The sequence below is a fragment of the Pristis pectinata genome, chromosome 5, assembly GCF_009764475.1.
Source record: "Pristis pectinata isolate sPriPec2 chromosome 5, sPriPec2.1.pri, whole genome shotgun sequence".
In the NCBI taxonomy this organism is placed as follows: domain Eukaryota; kingdom Metazoa; phylum Chordata; class Chondrichthyes; order Rhinopristiformes; family Pristidae; genus Pristis; species Pristis pectinata.
The window spans coordinates 37,784,852-37,805,775 of record NC_067409.1 but is presented as its reverse complement, the minus strand read 5'-3'; the positions used below and the strand labels follow the sequence as shown (position 1 = coordinate 37,805,775).

General features: G+C 40.0%; 1 protein-coding gene across 1 annotated transcript in view; it reads right to left on the bottom strand.

The window, feature by feature from the left end:
* Positions 1 to 6,633: 6,633 nt before the first annotated feature.
* Positions 6,634 to 20,924, bottom strand: part of si:dkey-12j5.1 (uncharacterized) — a 272,001-nt gene continuing 257,710 nt past the window's right edge. Inside the window, exon 11 of the mRNA XM_052016283.1 lies at positions 6,634 to 8,831. Coding sequence (XP_051872243.1) covers positions 8,658 to 8,831 — 174 coding nt within the window. The 3' untranslated portion in view covers positions 6,634 to 8,657. The remainder of the gene's footprint in view (positions 8,832 to 20,924) is intronic.

Below are 20,924 nucleotides of genomic sequence, written 5' to 3'. Positions count from 1 at the left end.
CCCACCCACCTGCACATCAAATGCTGTTTTTATCACCTTGTTCATGCCAACTTACAGATAAAATTGAATTGCAGAGTTGAGTGATGGATGGATAGAAAGGACTGAGCAAGACCAATTAAAGGATTTTCAAATCCTCTATTGCAGGTTAAGATCATTAGAGTTGACACTATTTATGAGACCATGGTTTTCAGTTCTTTGTAATTTATCTTAGGGTAGTAAAACAGACAATATTCATCTGCTTTGAAAAATGTAATTTTGAGTTATTATTGAGATTGAGGTTCATGATTAATCCAATTCCTCGGGGACTGTGCTAAGCACAAGCTGCAGATATGTGCTTGGCTTCATTTCATCTGCTGGTGATGGTACAATATTGGTAAAGCTCCTTTATGGCTTTGGAGTGATTTATAGTTCAACAACAGTGAAGTAAAATACAATGTAATGGAAGCTACAAGAACAAGAATATTTAACCAAAGCTATGTTGATACTTTTTAACTTCTAAGAAATGTAATTTTATTTTTGTCTTTCACTTATATGTTCCCGCCATTAAATGGAAATTTATAGATTCTTGACAAAGGGCTAGCTTTGACTTATTGATCTTCCTAAAGAATACCAACACTGCAAAAAATTCTTTCCGCATGAAGGGAAATTGGTGGCATTGATCCAAGGTATTGCGAGGATATGGGACATTCTAAGCATAATTTAATTGGAAAAATGTCATTCCTATTATAAATTCATGCTTTGCTAAGGTAGTACTCATAATAGAAATTGATCAAGCCAAGACCATTTAAACTAGGACAACATTTGTCTTTGGAAGCATAAAGACATCATAGACGAAATCAAAATATGCTAATATTTAAAAATTAAATTAGTTCAAAAACTCCATTTAGAAAATTACCTTTTAGAACAGGAGCAATAAAAATGATGGCATTGGCATATCCATTAAGCCCGTTGCCTTTTCTCAGCATTCCAAAATGCAGTGTCAACATTATTGACCAATAGATCAATAAACAAATACAATAATTATATTTATATTTCTGACCATTGTTGGTGATTTGAGAAGTGATCCTGCACAGGTGGACTGAAACAAAAATAAGCTGAAAGGCTATCAATGAATAATGACAGGTCTTCAAGACAGAGATGGATCCAAATGGAACTCATATCCTACACCAGAGCTCCAGGGTTGAAATAGCTATAGAAAACTGTGCCGTAGAAATCAAACTGAACGTGGAGATTCTCTCTCTAGCTATTCTTTTTCCCTTAATATAAAATCTCTGGATTCTCCTTAATCTTCTCTGCCAAAGCTATTTCATGCCCGTTTTTTGCCCTCATGATTTCCTTCTTGAGTACATTCCTGCATCCCCTATACTCCTGCAGGGATTTGCTTGATCACAGCTGCCTGTACCTGACCCATGCCTCCTTCTTTTTCCTGATCAGAGCCTCAATATCCCTCGTCATCTGGGGTTCCCTACTCCTACCAGCCTTGCCCTTCACTCTAATGGGAACATGCAGACCTTGAGCACTCACTATCTCACCTTTAAAAGCCTCCCACTTTCCTGTGGTCCCTTTCCCGCAAACAGCCTACTCCAATCAACCTTTGCAAGTTCCTGTCTCATACCGTCAAAATTTGCCTTTCCCCAGTTTAGAACTTGAACCTGTGGACCATTTCTGTCCCTTTCCAGAACTAATTTAAAACTAATAGAACTATGGTCACTGGTCCTAAATTGCTCCTCCGCTGTCACCTCAGACACCTACCTGGCTCTATTACCCAAGAGTAGGTTGAGCTTTGCCCTCTTCCCAGTAGGCCCTCTATATATCGCCTAAGGAAACTTTCTTTAACAAATTCCACCCCATCTAAGCCCTTAACAGTATGGCAGTCCCAGTCTATGTTAGGAAAGTTAAAATTCCCTTCTATGACAACACAATTATTCTTGCAACTCTCCACAATCTCCCTGCATATTGCTTCTTCTAATTCTCATTGACTATTTGGGGGCCTATAGTACAACCCCAGCAATGTGATCATCCCCTTCTTATTTCTCAGTTCCACCCATAAAACCTCACCAGATGATCTTTCGGTAATTTCATCTGACTACTGCTGTGACATTCCCCTTAATCAAAAATGCAACTCCCCCTCCTCTCTTTCCTCTGTCTCTATCCCGCCTAAAGCACTTGCACCCCGGAACATTAAGCTACCAGTCCTATCCCTCCCTTAGCCATGTTTCTGTAACGGCTATAATATCCCAGTCCCACGTAGCTATCAAAGCCCTAAATTCATCTGCCTTACCTGTCAGTGTGGGCAGATGGAGAGGGGGGGGAGGGGGAAAGAGGCATGGCGATTGGGGTCAGGTTGATGAAGAGAGGGAGAGAGAGAAAAGGGGCAAAGCGGGAGCAGTTACTGGAAGTTGGAGAATCCAATGTTCATGCTGCCAGATGGAACATGAGGTGCCATTGTCCAGGCTTTACTGGATGCTACCATGGACTGTTTCATTATCTGTGGAGCAAATAAAACTGAACGCCGCGCAGTCATTGGCAAACACTCCCGTTCCTGATGGAAGGAAGATCATCAGTAAAGCAGCCAAAGATTCTTGGCTTCTGGACACTACCTTGAAGAACTTCAGAAGTGATGATCAGGGACTGAAATGATTGGCTTCCAACAACTGCAAACATCTTCCTTTGTGTATCTTTGATATTTATCATGGAGTCTTCCTCTTTCTTCTCTTCTGCTTCAATTACGCTAGTGTTTCTTAATGCCACATTTGCTCAAAGGCTGCCTTACTAACAAATCTCACTACGCATCTCTCATTGCATATCTGGAACTTGGCTCTTTCATTTATGTTTTGACCTAGTCTTTTAAGAGGTCTGGAATGAAAATAGATTATTTGTGAACAAGTGTCAGCTGAACAACCCTGTTATGAAACCTACCACCATTTTGCTGATGATTGAGGGTATACTGTCGGGCAGTTATTGGTCAGATTAGATTTATCTGCCTTTTGTGAACAGGGAATACTGGACACTTGGCAGGGCAGATACCAAAGTTGTACCTGTACTACTACAGCTTGTCTGGGGATGTGGCTGGTTCCAGAGCAGGTATCTTCAGCCAGAATGATGTCAGGGTCCATAGCCTTGCAGTATCCAATGCACACAACCATTTTTTTAATAATACATGGAGTGAATTGAATTGGATGAATCTGATTTCTCTGATGAATTAGATCTGCTGAGTGGCACAGTTGTCTATCTGATTTGTAGGAAGTGGGGAAGGAACCAGTTAAAGGATAACTACATTGGCCTCTTCTTCTTTTAGAGGTGGTAACACCATGTGCCTGCTGATCTTTCCTTACAGGTCATGTATTTGGAAGATATTATTAAAGAAGCCTTAGTGAATTATTGCATCACATTTCCGGGTGGTACCCACTGCACCAGAGGTGAAGGGAAAGAATGTTTTGGGTGGTGGATGAAGTGCTAATCAAGATACCTGCTTTCCCCTTATTGATTCTGAGTTTCTTACATTTTGATGGAATCACGTTACCTGTGCCAGATGGAAATGACCCTGCGGATGGGTATTGGTATTGGTATATTGGTTTATTATTGTCACTTGTACTGAGGTACAGTGAAAAGCTTGTCTTACAAACCGATCGTACAGGTCAATTCATTACACAGTGCACTTACATTGAGTTAGTATAGAGTGCATTGATGTAGTACAGGTAAAAACAATAACAGTACAGAGTAAAGTGTCACAGCTACAGAGAAAGTGCAGTGCAATAGGGTGCAAGGTCAGGTAGGTCGTGAGGTTATAGTCCATCTCATTGTATAAGGGAACCGTTCAATAGTCTTATCACAGTGGGGTAGAAGCTATCCTTAAGTCTGGTGGTACACGCCCTCAGGCTCCTGTATCTTCTACCTGATGGAAGAGGAGAGAAGAGAGAATGTCCTGGGTGGGTGGAGTCTTCGATTATGCTGGCTGCTTCACCAAGACAATGAGAGGTAATGAGAGTCCAAGGAGGGGAGGCTGGTGTCCATGATGTGCTGGGCTGTGTCCACAACTCTCTGCAGCTTCTTGCGGTCCTGGGCAGAGCAGTTGCCGTACCAAGCCGTGATACATCCTGATAGGATGCTTTCTATGGTGCATTGGTAAAAATTGGTGAGAGTCAAAGGGGACAAACCAAATTTCTTTAGCCTCCGAGGAAGTAGAGGCGCTGGTGAGCTTTCTTGGCCGTGGCATCTATGTGATTTGACCAGGACAGGCTGTTGATGATGTTCACTCCCAGGAACTTGAAGCTGTCAACCCTCTTGACCTCAGCACCATTGATGTAGACAGGTGCATGTACACCGCCCCCTTTCCTGAAGTCAATGACCAGCTCTTTTGTTTTGTTGACATTGAGAGAAAGGTTGTTGTCATGACACCATTCCACTAAGTTCTCTATCTCCTTTCTGTACTCCGACTCATTGCTGTTTGAGATACGACCTACAACAGTGGTATCATCTGTAAATTTGTAGATGGAGTTAGAGCAGAATCTGGCCACACAGTCGTGAGTGTATAGGGAGTAGAATAGAGGGCTGAGGATGCAGCCTTGTGGGGCACCAGTGTTGAGAATAATCGTGCCAGAGGTATTGCTGCCTATCCTCACTGATTGTGGTCTGTTTGTTAGAAAGTCAAGGATCCAGTTACAGAGGGAGGTGTTGAGTCCAAGGTCTCGGAGTTTGGTGACAAGCTTGCTTGGAATTATTGTATTGAAGGTAGAGCTGTAGTCAATAAACAATAGTCTAACGTATGTGTCTTTACCGTCTAGATGCTCCAGAGCTGAGTGTAGGGCCAGGAAGATGGCATCCCCTGTAGACCTGTTTCGCCGATAGGCGAATTGCAATGGGTCCAGGTTGTCTGGTAGGCTGGAGCCATGACCAACCTCTCAAAGCACTTCATGATGGTGGATGTCAGAGCCACTGGTCGGTAGTCATTGAGGCATGTTACCTTGCTTTTCTTTGGTACTGGGATGATAGTGGTCTTCTTAAAACAGGACAGAACCTGAGATTGAAGCAGGGAGAGGTTGAATATGTCGGCAAATACTTCTGCCAGCTGATCAGCACAAAATCTGAGCACACGGCCCAGGACACCATCTGGGCTAGGTGCTTTCCTCATGTTCACTCTCCGGAAGACTGATCTTACGTCCTCCACTGTGATCACAGGTTCAGCTGCGTTGGTGGCTGTCAGGGTGGATGGTGACAATCCACTTCCCTTTTGTTCAAAACGCGCATAGAATGCGTTAAGTTCATCAGGAAGGGATGCGCTGTTGTTAGCTATGCAGCCTGACTTCGTCTTGTAGCCTGTTATGGCATGTAAGCCCTGCCATAACTGGCAGCTGGTCAGGGACTTGATTTTGAGTTGGTATTGTCTCTTAGCATCCCTGATAGCTCTTTGAAGGTCATACCTTGATTTCTTGTACAGAACCCCATACCAAGTATACTTAAAAATGAGGTGCCCAACTGGTGATTACAACATAGGACTGCAAGAGGATGATGAGATGAATCATTCACTTCACATGTCCGCAGATGATTGAAAACACTGCAGCCTTGAGTTATGCATTTGCCTGCTGAGCTCCATCCACCATGAGGTTGTTTCGTATATTCCCTTATTGCATGGAAGCTCACTGTGTCTATGCCAGCTCTCAGAGCAATCCTATCAACATCATTCCCCACTTATATCCCTGCAGCCTACTTTTTCTCATATGTTACTGATTCTTCAACCAACCACTACGCTCGGGTGAATTTACATTAGCCAATTAACCCAACATCCTTTAGGTTGTGGGAGGGAGCCGGAGCACCCGGTGAGAAACCTGGAGAATGTTCAAACTCCACACAGACAATGCTGGAGGTCAGGATCAATCCTGGAGCTGTGAGGCAGCTGCACTACCTGTAGCACGACTCTGCCAACCCTTGTTCATGGAGCCTTGTACATTGTCATTCGAAACAAGATATGGTATGACTGCAGTGCTTCAATCTGATTCAATGCGCACTATGATGTCATACAGATATGTGTTTGCACAATGGGCGGCTGATTCTATAGTCCCTGTTTGGGGCTTTTGATCAATGACACATTTTGATCTCTTGATATCTCATTTCACTTTTAAAAACTAATATCTTATATTCTTTCTCATGATTATTATTATAGATTTATTAAACCAAGGAATCATTTGCTTAGAGAAATGCTTTTCATATTATACTACTTACAAGATATAATAATAAACTGAGTTTTAAAATGTGGACTTCCTTTCCTCTACTACACTATTCAGTAATAACATACACACATTGTATTCTCGGAATCTAAAATGAATTTACATTAGAAGATGCAATATCGGAAACAATTATAGATTTTTAAAGCTACTTCAGTTTCAATAACTACTATTGTTTCATCTTACAAAAAGTGCTGGAGAAACTTTTTGTGTATTGCTCCAGATTCCAAAATTTCTTGTGTCTGTGTCATTGTTTCATTTTACTTTGGAGAAAAAACTTTGTTCACCAACATTAAGAATAGTGGTTATGTAATATTAATGTTACCATTACTACAAATTTTAAATAAATGCACACATTACAAATGGTAAGATTTAAACAAGGAACCTGATTATATTTGATTCTAGGTTCTGGTCAGTTAACTTCTGCCTCAGTACTTCTCATCTTCAAAAATTACTTGTTAAGTATTTTTACCAGCATGTTAAATGAGGATAATCAAAATAAATTCTAGGTTTCAAACAGATTAGTTTTCATTTAGGTATATTACTTAATGAGAATGATATTTAGGCAAACATAATACACTTAATTGGTAGTCCCAATGTTATTATGTGATGATGAACATTATTTCTTTCCACAAAGGCTGATATATAAATGTAATTTACACCATATCACCTTACAATCTACAGTCTTCAAATATTTAGTCATCAATGATAAACACAAATGTAATTCAACCTGAGACTTGTCAGAGTGATTTTTATTACAGGAGAAAATACAAATGAACAAATGATTTATTTAATTTTATGATCTAAGGATTCAGCTTATGAATCCAACTCTGAATTTCTTAAATTGCAAACTTTTAAAGATTGCAGACCCAATAAATCAAAACTAATAATTTTTATTATATTCAAAACAGTGAGTGGAATAATACCACTATGAAAGAGCCCTGTACATAACTTAAGATTTTATTCAAAAGATAATAATTTGACATTCATTCTTATATGATTGTGCCTAATTAAAAAGCAGTCTATGAATTTTTATTTATGAACGCTGTTCTGTCTCATGTTATTTTATTATTGTTTGATTTTATTTGAGAAATTATAATAGGAGTTTAACCAAAAACTTCTTTGTGGCCAAGGAATGAACAAATGCTTAAGTAACCAAGCAAGTCCATCAAGATTGAAAGAGGATAGGGCAAGTTAAACAATCCGGGCGGAGAGAGATTGAAGACAAAAGAGACTGCAGATACTGGAACTTAGAAGAGAAACAAAACACTGGAAGAACCCAGTGGGTCAAGGAATTTGGTCCTGATGCAGAGTTTCGACCCGAAACATTAACAATTTCTTTCCTCCCACAGATGCTGTCCAGCCGCTGAGTTCCTCCAGCAGATTGTTTGATGCTCCAGATTCCAGCATTTGCAGTCTCTTGAGTCTCTATTGAAAGATTTTCAGTATATAGCCGTACGTAGGGGGGTGGGACACAAGGCTGGCAGGTGATAGGTGGCACCAGATGGATAGGGGATTATGGGCAGACGGAACCAGGTGGGGAGAGGGCAATAATGGGATGAATGAACAATGGGAGAAGAAAATTAGGTGGACAGTCCAGTGTGTGTGGGAGGAGAACACTGATTGTGTGGGTTACCTATAAATGGAAAATTGAATATTAATACAATTGTGTTGTAAGTTACCCAAGCAGAATAAGAGATGTTATTCTTCCAATTTGCGTTTGATCTCTCTATAGCAATTAAGAAAGCTGAGAACAGACAGGAAGGAGGAAGGAGAAGTAAATGACATGCAACTGGAAGCTGGAGATGGCCATTGTGGACAGAGTGCAGGCGTCCTACAAAATGGTCACCAGAGTGGAGACTCGCTTTTAACCACAAACTCTGTCAAAGTCCATTTTTTATGGGCGTAGCATATTTTCAACAATTTCTGGTTTCATTGCAGATGCCATATTTGAGTTTTTGTCTAAATTCTGCCCCCAAAGTTATCATCTTTAAGATAATTTTACAGGGAAGAATACAGTGCTCCAGAATACTTACATTGTTCATTTTAAATGGGTTCTGCAGCACCAAACTAAAATCCATTGCTGACACAAGTATAAGATGTAACAATGGTGACATCACAGTGCTAACACTGGCCAAAGCCTGGCCTGGATCAGCAGTAGAATATATGAAGAATACTGTTGGAGTGCCTTGAGTTTTAATATTCACAGAATTTTTATTTGTGAATTCTTAAGGCAATAAACATTTTTATTCTCAAATTAAGTCAGATGTACAGATACCTTGTTTGAAGTTCAGTGCTAGGAATAACATCATCCACAGCAACAGGTGAAACTGTGGTGGTGACTCCAGATCTTTCTTCAGCCCCCTCATAAAATGTGACTTCTTTAGAAAAGTGTTTTCTTATTCCCCATTTTTGAGGAAAATGTTACTTGAAGTATTACTGTTGCATTTCCTCATCCTCACTGCTTTCTACAAAGTCATCCTCGATATTCTCAATGGGAAGGTTCTCACTGTCTGACAAGTCCAGCTCTTCACCAGGCCCCAACTCCTCCAATAGCTGTTCTGTGTGATCCAGCAGGGAGGAATCATCACATTTGACCTTCATATAAAGCTACAAAACACAAAGAAACCACTGAAGTGATAATATTTAACAGCTTGTCAGTACACAATTCAGTTAACTGCAGTAAATTATACGTATATATAAAATCACATACAGAATCTTCTACTAATCTTCTACTACAAATAAATGGTAGTCGCCCATTTGTAAAATTCAGAGAAGTTGTAAAGAGCAATCTTAGGTTAATAACAAAAATAGAAAATGGTGGAAACAGTTAGCAGGTCAGGCACCATCTGTGGAAAGAGAAATAGAGTTAATGTTTCCAGTCAAAGAACTTTCGTTAGATCGGAAATGTTAACTCTGTTTCTCTCACTGCAGATGCTACTTGATCTGCTAAGTTTTTCCAGGATTTTCTGATTTTGTTTCAGATTTCCAACATCTGAGATATTTTTGATTTTCACTTAGTCTTCGATTGGGTACAGGGTCTCACATATGGTTTAGTCATGATGAACAGTCTCCACCTAAAACCAAACCTAAAGCAGCTGCGTCAATAATGACCAAGTAAAAAGATAGTTTTGGATATTTCCAGTTCAACCTTTGAAAAGCTAACATCTGCAACCATTATAACTCCAGAGTGCATGAGTACAAATGAGTTAAAATGGATCTTCTGTGTCAGTTCTGAGTTCTTGGGGAGGGGATAAACATCCTTTTAAACTTCGTTCACATTACCACATGCAGCACATGGATTCCAACATTTTCTATATTTAGTTCAGATTTCCAGGTTTCTTTCTTAATTCCTATCTTTTCCAACTAGGGCACAGGTTTTGGTGCATGCAAGAAATAAAAAACAATCCTGCACACAAAAAAATTATATTTAAACAAAGTAGAGCAGCATTTTCCACAACAAATCCTACATCGCCAGTATGACCAATGGCCTCAAGGTGAATGTCAGTCTTCTGTTTGTAATTCCATGCTACAAAGGAAAGTGTGAATGTGTGAGGACAAAGCAGATGGAATATAAATTAAAATAATGTGAGGGCATTCACCTTGGTAGGAAAAGAGAAAAAGCACAGGATTTTTTACATGGTGAGAGATACAGTACTGTTGATGTTCAAAGGTAACTTAGGTGCCTTTGTACACAAGTTACCGTAAGTTAATATTTCCAGTCCAGCAAGCAATTATGAAGGCAAATGTTATGATGGCCATTAATGCAGTAGGATTTAAGTAAAGGAGTAAAATGTATTACAGTAATTCTACAAGTGAGATAGCACCCAGGGTATTGTGTTTACAGTTTTGTTTCCTTACCTAACAGGACTTAGTAGGAGTGCTGAGAGGATTCACCAGATTGGTTTTGGAATGGCAAGTTTACCATATGAGTAGATTTTGAGTAGGCAAGTCCTGTATTCTCTAGAATTCAGAAGAATGAGAGGCGATCTTAAATTTATAAAATTCTAGCAGAGCTCAACAGGCTGGATGTAGAGAGGATGTCTCTCCTAACCAAGGAGCCTAGAACCTGGGGTCACAGTCTCAGAATAATTGATGTCGTTTAGGGCAGTAATGAGAAGATATCTCTTCACCCAGAGGATGCTAAGTCTTTGAAATTCTCTACTCTGGAAGGCTTTGGAGGTTCATTTACTGAGTTCATTCAAAACAAAGATCTTCTAAATGTTAAGGGGAATTATGGCATATGGGGATAGTGTAGGAAAGTGGCACTGAGGTAAGAGATCAGCCATGTTGAATTTTTATAAATGTGATTTTTATAAATAACTTGGATGGGGAAGTGGAAGGGTGGGTTAGTAAATTTGCAGATGACACAAAGGTTAGAGGTGTTGTGGATAGTGTAGAAGGTTGTCAGAGGTTACAACAGGATATAGACTGGATGCAGAGTTGGGTGGAGAAGTGGCAGATAGTGTTCAATCCGGAAAAGTGTGAGTGATACACTTCGGAAGAACTTGAAGGCAGAGTACATGGTTAATGGCAGGATTCTTAGCAGTGTGGAGGAACAGAGGAATCTTGGGGTGCAAGTCCATAGATCCCTCAAAGTTGCCGCACAAGTTGATAGGGTGATTAAGAAGGCATATGGTGCGCTGGACTTCATTAGTCGGGGGACTGAGTTCAAGAGCCACGAGGTAATGTTGCAGCTCTATAAAACTCTGGTTAGACCACACTTGGAATATTGTGTTCGGTTCTGGTCACCTCATTATAGGAAGGATGTAGAAGCTTTAGAGAGGATGCAGAGGAGATTTACAAGGATGCTGCCCGGGTTAGAGAGCATGCCTTATGAGGAAAGGTTGAACAAGCTAGGGCTTTTCTCTTTGGAGCGATGCAGGATGAGAGGCAACTTGATAGAGGGGTATAACATTATGAGGGGCATAGACAGAGTGGACAGCCAGCACCTTTTCCCCAAGGCGGCAAAGGTCAATACCAGAGTTTAAGATCATAGGAGGACAGTTTACGGAAGGTGTCAGAGGTAGGTTTATTAGACAGAGAGTGGTGGGTGCCTGGAACGCACTGTCAAGGGTGCTGGTAGAGGCTGATATAATAGGGACATTTAAAAGACTCTTAGATAGGCACATGCATATGAGAAAAATGGAGGGTTATGGGCTGTGTAGGAGGGAAGGGTTAGATTGATCAAGGAGTAGGTGCTTATATAGGTCGGCACAACATCATGGGCCGAAGGGCTTGTACTCTGCTGTACTGTTCTATGTATGGTGTGGCAGATGCAGTGAAGCAATTGGTCTCTTCCTGCTTCTATTTCTTATGTTTTTAAGTAACATGAATATTACCCATTCGTGGTCTTTTCTCTATGCAACAACAGTCATTGCATGTTAAAGTAACACATTACACATAAAGCATTTTCAGTTATTTCTAGGAGATGTAATAAAATGCTTTGCAGGTGCCAATTAGATAGAGTTAGTGCAGGTAGACTTCAGTGCAGCCTGTAAGCTGTGGACATGCTGTGGCTCCTGTAGAGTCTGGTGGTTGACAGGTTGTCAGTGTGATGCTGTCTGAATTTAACTGCTTTTGTGGAGAGCATCGACACTGATCTTTTTGTGACAATGCTACCGGCACTGATCTGTTGTGGCCAAGTTGATGGAAAAATACAGTGCATTAAACTGTGTTCAGTCCAGCAGTCATCAGTGCCTGTCATGGAATGGGTGATGCAAACATCTTTGTGGTCCCGATGATAATATAATCTAACAAGTACCAGTGCTTAGACAGGGTGTTGCCATGGAGTCTTGTGCTTGTCATCTGATGAAGTGAAATGAGATGGCGTGGCCATGCTCTGTGTGTTTTGCTGGGAAGAAGGACCCCATTGGGATTAGTCTTGTCTACTTCTTTGTTGCCCATCACACCTTGCCAAAGGGTTGTGTCCCTCCCAACTCTGGAGTTGAGGTCACCCAAGAGGATCACTTTGCCTCCTTTCGGATGCAGACCAGGACTTTTTCAGGGTTGAAGTCCTTGGCCTCATCTGAAGCCTCTGGGGTTGGGACGTGTGCACTGATGACCATAACATGTTGGATCAGTGTCAGAGTGAGCAGATGGGTCATAAGGCATTCACAAATTCTGCAAGGCGTGTCACTGAGTTGCTGGACTAGCCAGGTAGACAGAGCAAAAGATTCAAGGATGTGCTCAAAATTGCCTTGAAGAAACGTAACATCCCCACCGACTGCTGGGAACCTTCAGCCCATGGCCACTCTGTGGAGACGAAGCATTCAGGTTGGAATTGACAACCCTGAGGTCATGTATCGGGAGTACACAGAAGTCCAGCATAAGTGACAGAAGGAGAGCACCACCTCATAATCTACCCACCCCACTGACCACCTCTGTCCCATCTGTGGAAGTTCCCAGGTTGGCCCCATTGAGCCACATCAGAAACCCCAAAACTGGACTGGAAGCAAAAGTGGATCCTTAATGGCTGCTAAGTTCAAGATGAGTAAAATGCTGTCTGTATAAATTCTAGTTTTTCCTTTTTTATATGAATGTATATGTAAAGATTCTGTGCCAGTACTGCCCTTCCCACTGTAGGGACTTTCCTAGTTCCTGAGTTTCCCATCTTCCCACTCATTGGATATTTGACAGCTGACCATTAAACAGCACTCCCCCTCCCCCTCCTGGCCCCACACATTAACTTAGGGGATATTCTTGCTCTTACTCTCCCAACTGCAGTTTTTCCAGCTTCCTGACCTCCAACACTATTTAATTTAATACCAAGGGAGAAAGATAAGTATAAAATGAAGTATTTTGTACTGTAGTATTACAAAAATATAAATGAAACAATAGGAAACAATATTCTGAATAAACTGAGCAGTTATCCAATCAATTGTCTCTTTTCCTCACTTTCACTCAGGGCTTACCAATGGTATGACTGTATAATATGGTATGGCGATAAGTTTGTAATTCACCACAGAGGGAAAATAGCAAGCTGAGCCAACACAAATTTCCACAAGATAGGTGGCAATCAGGAGGGAAAAGTGACAGGATGGGCCATGGAGAGTAAGATAAATATGTACAGTGATATTACTTAAATGTGTACCTTAGATGGGCAGAATCTGTTGAAAGCAAAACAGAGCTAATGTTTCAAGTTGAAGAATCCTTCATCAGATTTGGGGAAGAATAGGATCAAGTTAGTGTTAAGTTGCAGAGTGGGTGGGGGAGGGATGGATGGGACAAACATTGATGGAGGGGGGGGGGGCAAGGATTGCCCTGGCATAAGATGTTAATGGAACCATCTAAATTGATAGATTAATGAGAACAGTTAGAGATAAAAGAAAACAAACAAAGGGACATGTAAAAGCTGTGATATGAAGGCCAGAGCTGTGGGAAATGCCCAGATCAGGTTGTGTCAGTGGAGAGAGAAAAAACTGAGTTAATAAATCAGATGGATGACCTACAGCAGAAGCAGCCAGTTTGAAAACAAATAAAGAAAGCAAGTTACCCAGAACTGTTGAATCTAATACTGAGAGCAGAAGGATGGAACATACCTAGTTGTGCCCAGACAGAAGGTGAGGTGCTGTTTCTGATGATTACTTTAGGCCTTGTTGGAACAGTGCAGGATGCCACAAACAGGTGGATCAAGTTGGGAGTGGGATGGAGAAGTTAAGTGCCAGGCAACTGGATGTTGTCTCCTCTACATAGGAGAAGCCAAATGCCAACTGGATGATTCCCATTGGAGCACTTTTTTCAGTCCACTGGGGTGACCTTGAACTTCCGTGTGCCTGTGACCTTCCACGTGCTTGTCCCTTTAGCTCTCTCCCTCATCTTTCATCTGGACATGTTGCAAACTTCTGGACACAATATCAAATTTGACAATTTCAGTCAACTCACGTGCACTCGTCATTTCTGCTTTGGTCGGCTGGGCATCTCCGAAGAGCTCTGATGTGAATGCTACAGCTTGCTCTAATTAATCTATCAACCATACAGCTTCATCAATAGCTGAACACAGCAATCCAGCCCCCATCCTATCAAAGATTATCTCTTTATTCTATCCACCTCTCCTCAAACCTCTCTGCAATTTAATCCAACTCTCTTTTCCCCGTTCTGATGAAGGGTCTTCAACTTGAAATGTTAATTCTGTTTCTCTTTCCACAGTGTAGGGTGGCACGGTAGTGTAGCGGTTAGCGCAAAGCTATTACAGCGCCAGCGATCGGGGTTCGATTCCCGTGTCTGTCTGTAAGGAGTTTGTACGTTCTCCCGTGTCTGCGTGGGTTTCCTCCGGGTGCTCCAGTTTCCTCCCACATTCTAAAGACGTACGGGTAGGTTAATTTAGGGGTTTAAAATGGGCGGTGCGGACTCATTGGGCCAGAAGGGCCTGTTACCACGCTGTAAGTAAAATTAAAAAAAAGATGCTGCCTGACCTGCGGAGTGTACCCAGCATTTTCTGTATTTATTTCAGATTTACAGTGTCTGCAGTTTTTTTGACTTCCATTTGAGTACCTCAGATAAACTGGGTTAAATGGTATCATTGACAAATTGCTGATGATCTGATAAGGAGAATGATGTCAGATGCAGGGAGATTGAGATTACAGATGAAGGTGAATATTAAGAAAGCCATGCTTGTACTGAATCCACCCACATTGACTATCTACAATTGTTCACAAATCATAAATTGGTGCCATATTTCTTATGTCACTTAATAAGACACTAAAAGACATAGGACATCTCAAATTTGCAACAGAAATGATTCTCTGAAGTTAGGGTAAATAAAGTAGTAATCGTGGAATTGAACACAGAAGGCTTTGCTCTACATGTGGCTTGAGATATCTAACCCAGGGCTGAAAAATATGTTGTCTCTCTCTCTCATAATGAATAATAAAACACTGCAGCAGAAAAAAATCCCCTGACTACCATGAAAAATTATATTTTGAGCACAGCAATATTAAAGCAGGTATGGCCATGGGGTAGTGGAGAGAGCTTGCAACTAGATCTGTTGCATGTCATTACCTATTGCTAAATGTAATTCACTACCTGTGTAAACCCAAAAGTATCTTGTCTTTCTGAAAACTTATGAAAGATTCCATCCTTGAAAGATAAGTCAATGATGATCATCTGCACTTGATGATGGTTCTTCTTAAAATATAGTTGCGCAGAAGGAAGAGAACAGAAATGTCCATTGCACACATACCACCTCAAAGTGGTGGGAAGCCAGGAAATGAAAGCAGAGATGTGCAATTGTGATTTCAGAGTTAATAACTATTCATAATCAACACTAGGGAGGGTAGACTTATTAAAATCAATTTAAAGAGTGTAAACTTTCAAACAAATATCTTATATATCTCTTTCCATTCTGCTGTTAGGTCATACATCTGCGATATTTTCTCTCATCCACTGATACTCTTGGTCAGGCTGGGCAGTTCCTTCAGCTCTGACCTGCATTTTACGCTTTCCTGTTCCTTTAACTGCCCTCAGTAATCTATCAGCCAGGTGGCATTACAGCCTCTCAGCACAGCTATCCAGGCCCCATCCCATCAAAGATATTTTCTCTATCCTGTTCATCCCTTCCCCATCCTTGTTGTTTCCCAAAGTTAATTTGTGGAGATTTTAGTCACCAATCCAGAAACTACAAATGGTTTTATTTTTAGACAACATAATAACTAGGTTTAATCCAAGAATGTTGTTTACTTTGTATGAAGATTACGTGTAGCTAGGTTTAGCAGAGGCTGATGCAGTGGAAAGGAAAGTGATGAACTTCTGATTCTGAAATGAGAGTACCATCACTGAACTAGGCTTTAAATAATGCTAATAAAATTGTAAGAGACTTGAAGCAAACAGCAATCAATGTGAGGCATCTTGGGACATGAAAAATGTTAGAAAGGACAGATGGAAAACCTGAAATATTAATAGCGAATGGAAAAGGTCATATTTGTTTCTTTTTAAATAGGGAGTGTCAGGGTCAAGCTAACGTAGAAAGAAAGTCAGCCTTTTACTCCTTCCAAAATATAATTACACAAAATTCACCATTCCATCACTATTGCTAACAATACATCCTAATATTGTAATTAGTACTTTTCATGATAATTGCTAAATATTACCTTTGAGTTTTTAATTTTACATGTGATTAAAATAGATGCCAGCTAACCACCTCAGATGCCTCATTACAGAAGAAATAATGATTCTGAAATGTTTTGGAACATTCATTACATGCAATCAATCTATTGCTAAACCATACCTTAACATTTTAACAGTGATGGTACAATCCATTCATTTTTATGTCTACTTGAGACAAAGTATAATTGAATTGTTGAAATGTATTGGACACATAAAAATTGCAATGCATCTGTTAGAAAAATTACCAATTAAATTATTTTTATGATTTGACAGTTTTCATAAAGTATATCTGAATTCTATAGCAATGATGATTTTATGTAACAAATACCAGCAGGAAGCAGTTGCCATTATTTTATACAGCTAACACCTGTCTGAATGTTAAAGATTCACTTTTCATCCTCTTCCCTCTCAAACAATAAAAGTATTATTTTTAATTTACTAATTCATTTTTACTCATTTTTTGTTGTAAGTCAAAGTAGAATGTGAAATGAATACTATGTTACAATCTGCACACTTGTTTATTTACTCTTTTCTAGGAACAAACTTGCATTCATACCATGCTTTTCACTACATATTATGCTTCAAAGCCAATGAAATGCATTTGAACAGCAGTGACTGTTGTGGAACTGGAGCACTCTGCCTGCACGCAGGGACATACAAACAACAACAAGTGCCCAGATAACTATTTTTCAAACTGATACTATTTGAGTGATAAATATTGGTGGAGATTCCAGGGAGAATTCCCTGCAAGTTGTTTTTCCCATGAAATTTCATTTTTGGAAGTTTAGTGAGCTGATGCAATTTCCTTTATATTCAGTTAAAATCAGATCTAGTAGCCCACTATTACCCAGTGTTTGAACTCACTCTCCAGCACAATGACCCTCCAGGGGCCATCGGTTTAGAAAAGATAAACAACACATTCAGGACACTAAATTTATTACTACTACTTCTTATCGGTGGAAAAGAGATGGAACTTGTGGACTGAACTCCAGTCTTTGATCCAAACTGGCTTCCATGTCTTTCCTATAGTCAGGGACTGCTAAGAAAATCATCACGGAAAACAGCAATACCAAATAAAAGGTCATCTGTGCTAGGTGACAGAAGTTTTGACCAAGCTATTTGAAACCATAATTACAGAGATATATGAAATTAAATTTTAATTTCCATTCATACTGGATATGGGAAAACCTTCATGTGATCTGTCTTTTGTTTGTATAAGGTTTTATATACACCAGAGGCAAATAAAAACAACTTAGTTCCTAGATCCTGGCATCAAATGTACATCTAATGATGTCAGTCATTGTGCAATGCATGGTTTAGATCTTTCTCTGAACTGGAGCTCAAAGTTCTAGACCAGGATCATCATGGAAAATGCAGACTGTTCAGATACCTCCCAAAGTCCAGAGTGGGTTTAAACCAGCAGGGAATGTTTGTTGCAGCATTTAGTTGCTAAGCTACTCATTCAATAGATTTCTCAGTGGATACCATGCTGGCAGGACTTCACTACTGGAAGCTTTTTGACAGGCGATTCATGGAAGGTCAGGGACTGTGATACAGGAGCCACAGAAATATTCACTTATTAGGACCTATGCACATGGAATCTTCAGAGGTGCCAGGTCTAGACTTCTTTGCTGAGCAATGTTTTCGTAAGCTTACATTTTCTTGTTAATTTTCTCATGTAGATACTAGAGGTAAATAAAAATTATTAACCCCTTTATTGTCAGGGAAACCACACTGCCTGACATTTTCAATTTTGCCTGTGGGGTGGAGCAAGATCTAGTTTCATGCCTTTTAACTGCTGCTCAAACTCCAGCCACTCCAGTTGAACACTGATGCTGCAGCTAGGCAAGTTTTAGGCTTGAAGTAGAGAATTCAGTCAGGCTCCAGAAAGGGTGATTCTGCAGTTTTCATGTGCCATCTGGGTACAAATGGAATATATGCACGACTTCACAATCCACTCCTCTGTCATACTCATAGTCTGATAACTACAGCTGTTACTTAGAAGAGTACCTTAAGTCATTAAGAAGCCAATACAGAAACCTAACATCTTATTACAGTTAACCCCCCAGAGAACTTTATTAGGAGTTTTACAGCTTGGCATGTAAAGTGATTGCCAGATTAGGACAATAACCCAAAACATGACTATTACTGAACAAAGACATGCAATTTCCTGATGCAGCTGAACCCTAGAGACCAAGAATAACTAAACTGTTATAACCTTTAAATCTGCTTTGTTCCCTACACATAACACTTCATGTCAATCTCCCTTCCTTGCGAGCAACATTAAATCAAAATGGACAGCGGATTTAACGTATATAAAAGGGCTAAAGAGTTAAAAACTAGGATGTCAACTAATCAATTATCACAGCAAATAAAACAGGAATTGGCAAACGAAACTGTTTAGTCTATAAGAACATCATATTACTCAAGTATGGATGCACACCTAATGCAATTAAAGTTTTACCCTGAATTAAATTGATTTCTTTCAAACTTAACGGAGCATTAAAACTATTTCAATAGATACTTAGAGTTAAAACATTAAATATAATTAATATAAGAATGCCAAGTTTGTCAATAATATGACTCAAGACCCCCCAATGACCAGAATACCCTTTTTATTAATAAGTAATAGTTGTACTGAACAAAACTCCAGACAAATGTAATGCCTCATGTCTCTGCTGCGCGCCTCATTCACAATCACTGCTTGGGAGAATTTAATAATAAAGAAAGTGATTTGGGGAGGAAAGCTATTAAGTTAAATTGTGATGTAATGTCATTCGGTGCCACATTACTAAGAAAAAGTTGCAAGAAAAACTGTAGCTGAATATTTCTTATCATCGTATTTACAAAAATTTGCCGTAAAATACAGGTGTCTCTTTGGTATCTGGCAGATAAATCTGTTCAAGATGCCTGCTGCTGAATTGGTGAAATCTGTCAATGCTATTTTCATTGCCTCCTTGGGTCACTGTTAGAAAGTCTTACAGGCATTAACAGTTAGTAATACAATACTTAAATCAATCGTATTTCATTCCCCAAAGTGACTATCACCCTGTAAACCAATGGAGACTCCATGACTGCAGTACAAATTTATGACAGATGCCTAAGATACATTTAACTTGAACCTAAATATATATCTAAAATATCTTGTGGGTGTCAGAAACTGCATTTCAAGCTGTGCCATTTTATCTCAATCCCTTACCTCATCAATTACTAGAATTTGTTTATCTCTGTTTATTTTCTAGGAGATGAGAACTTAAGATTCAATAGGCAACTTCCCTGCCCCAATGCTTCAATGAACATCCAAATTTAAAATTGCCCACTGAATATGTCATGCAATCAGGCTGAGAGTAAGCAAACAACTTAACGGCTGACAAAGATCATCCCTCATGGAGCTGAATAATCCTCCTATTTACATGAAATCAATGATGTACAAGAATGATTCATGGAACTACATCCAGATCATTTTAATCGCAGTCTGTATATCGTAAAGGCCAATCCAGAAGCTGCTGACTAATTTAAAATTCTAAATTATTGCATTTTATTCTTTCACATCAGTAGGTACATGTTATAAATGTCCATCAAATAGGTCAGAACTCTGTTAGGCTTAACTAGTTTCAGAATCAAAAGAGGCTCAATCAAAAGAGACTCTTTGTGGTCTGTTGATTTTTTTTTCTCAAGCTGACTGAATTAAATACTTCCCCATAAAAGCAAAGATTTCAAGCACTCCTGCCAGTTGTCCAGATACATCATCATTCCACAGCTGTGAAAGTATGTATTAAAATAGTGGAAGCACTGGTAAAAAAAAATGAGTATGGGGCACAGTGGCACACCTAGTGGAATCACTCCTTCACAGCATCAGAGATGTGGGTTCAGTCCTGACCTTGGGTGCTGTCTGTGTGGAGTTTGCACGATCTCCCTGTGATTGCATGGTTTTCCTCCAGGTGCTTCAGTTTCCTCCCACATTCTAAAGACATGCTAGTTGGTAGGTTAATTGGCCACTGTAAATTGCTCCTAGTGTGTAGGTGAGTGGTAGTCTGGTGAGAGTTGATGAGAATGTGGGGAGAATAAAAATTGAGATTAATGTAGGATTTGCGTAAATAGGTGATTGATGGTCGGTGTGGACTCGACAGGTCGAAGGACCCGTTTCCGTGCTGTATCTTTCTATGACCCTATGACTCTAGCTCAACTATTTATTTCAGTGTTGCCTAATTTCCTTTTAGCATGTGGATATACAACCCTAATCCAGGGATTCCCAAACCATGGCTTGTACAATTTGACCAGTGGCAGCTCTCACCTTGGCTTAAGTGTGGTATAATGGATCCATTCTCCACAATTATCCACCATTAAAGATATTACAGAGCAAGGAAGTTGGGGAAGAGGATCATCCAGATAGTTAAGCACTGGGTTTAAAGGGCAAGAGATCACTGGCTACGGCACGTAAACTATTGAATGGGACTGGTGAACAAATGATTGGTCAGACACATGATGGTGTGATGGGATAAGCAGATGATCTGCGGTGGATAGGGGGAAGGTCAGTCAGATGACTAAGGAGGGAATGGCTCAGAGAAATGATTGGGGAGGGGTAGGGGGCAAGATTGG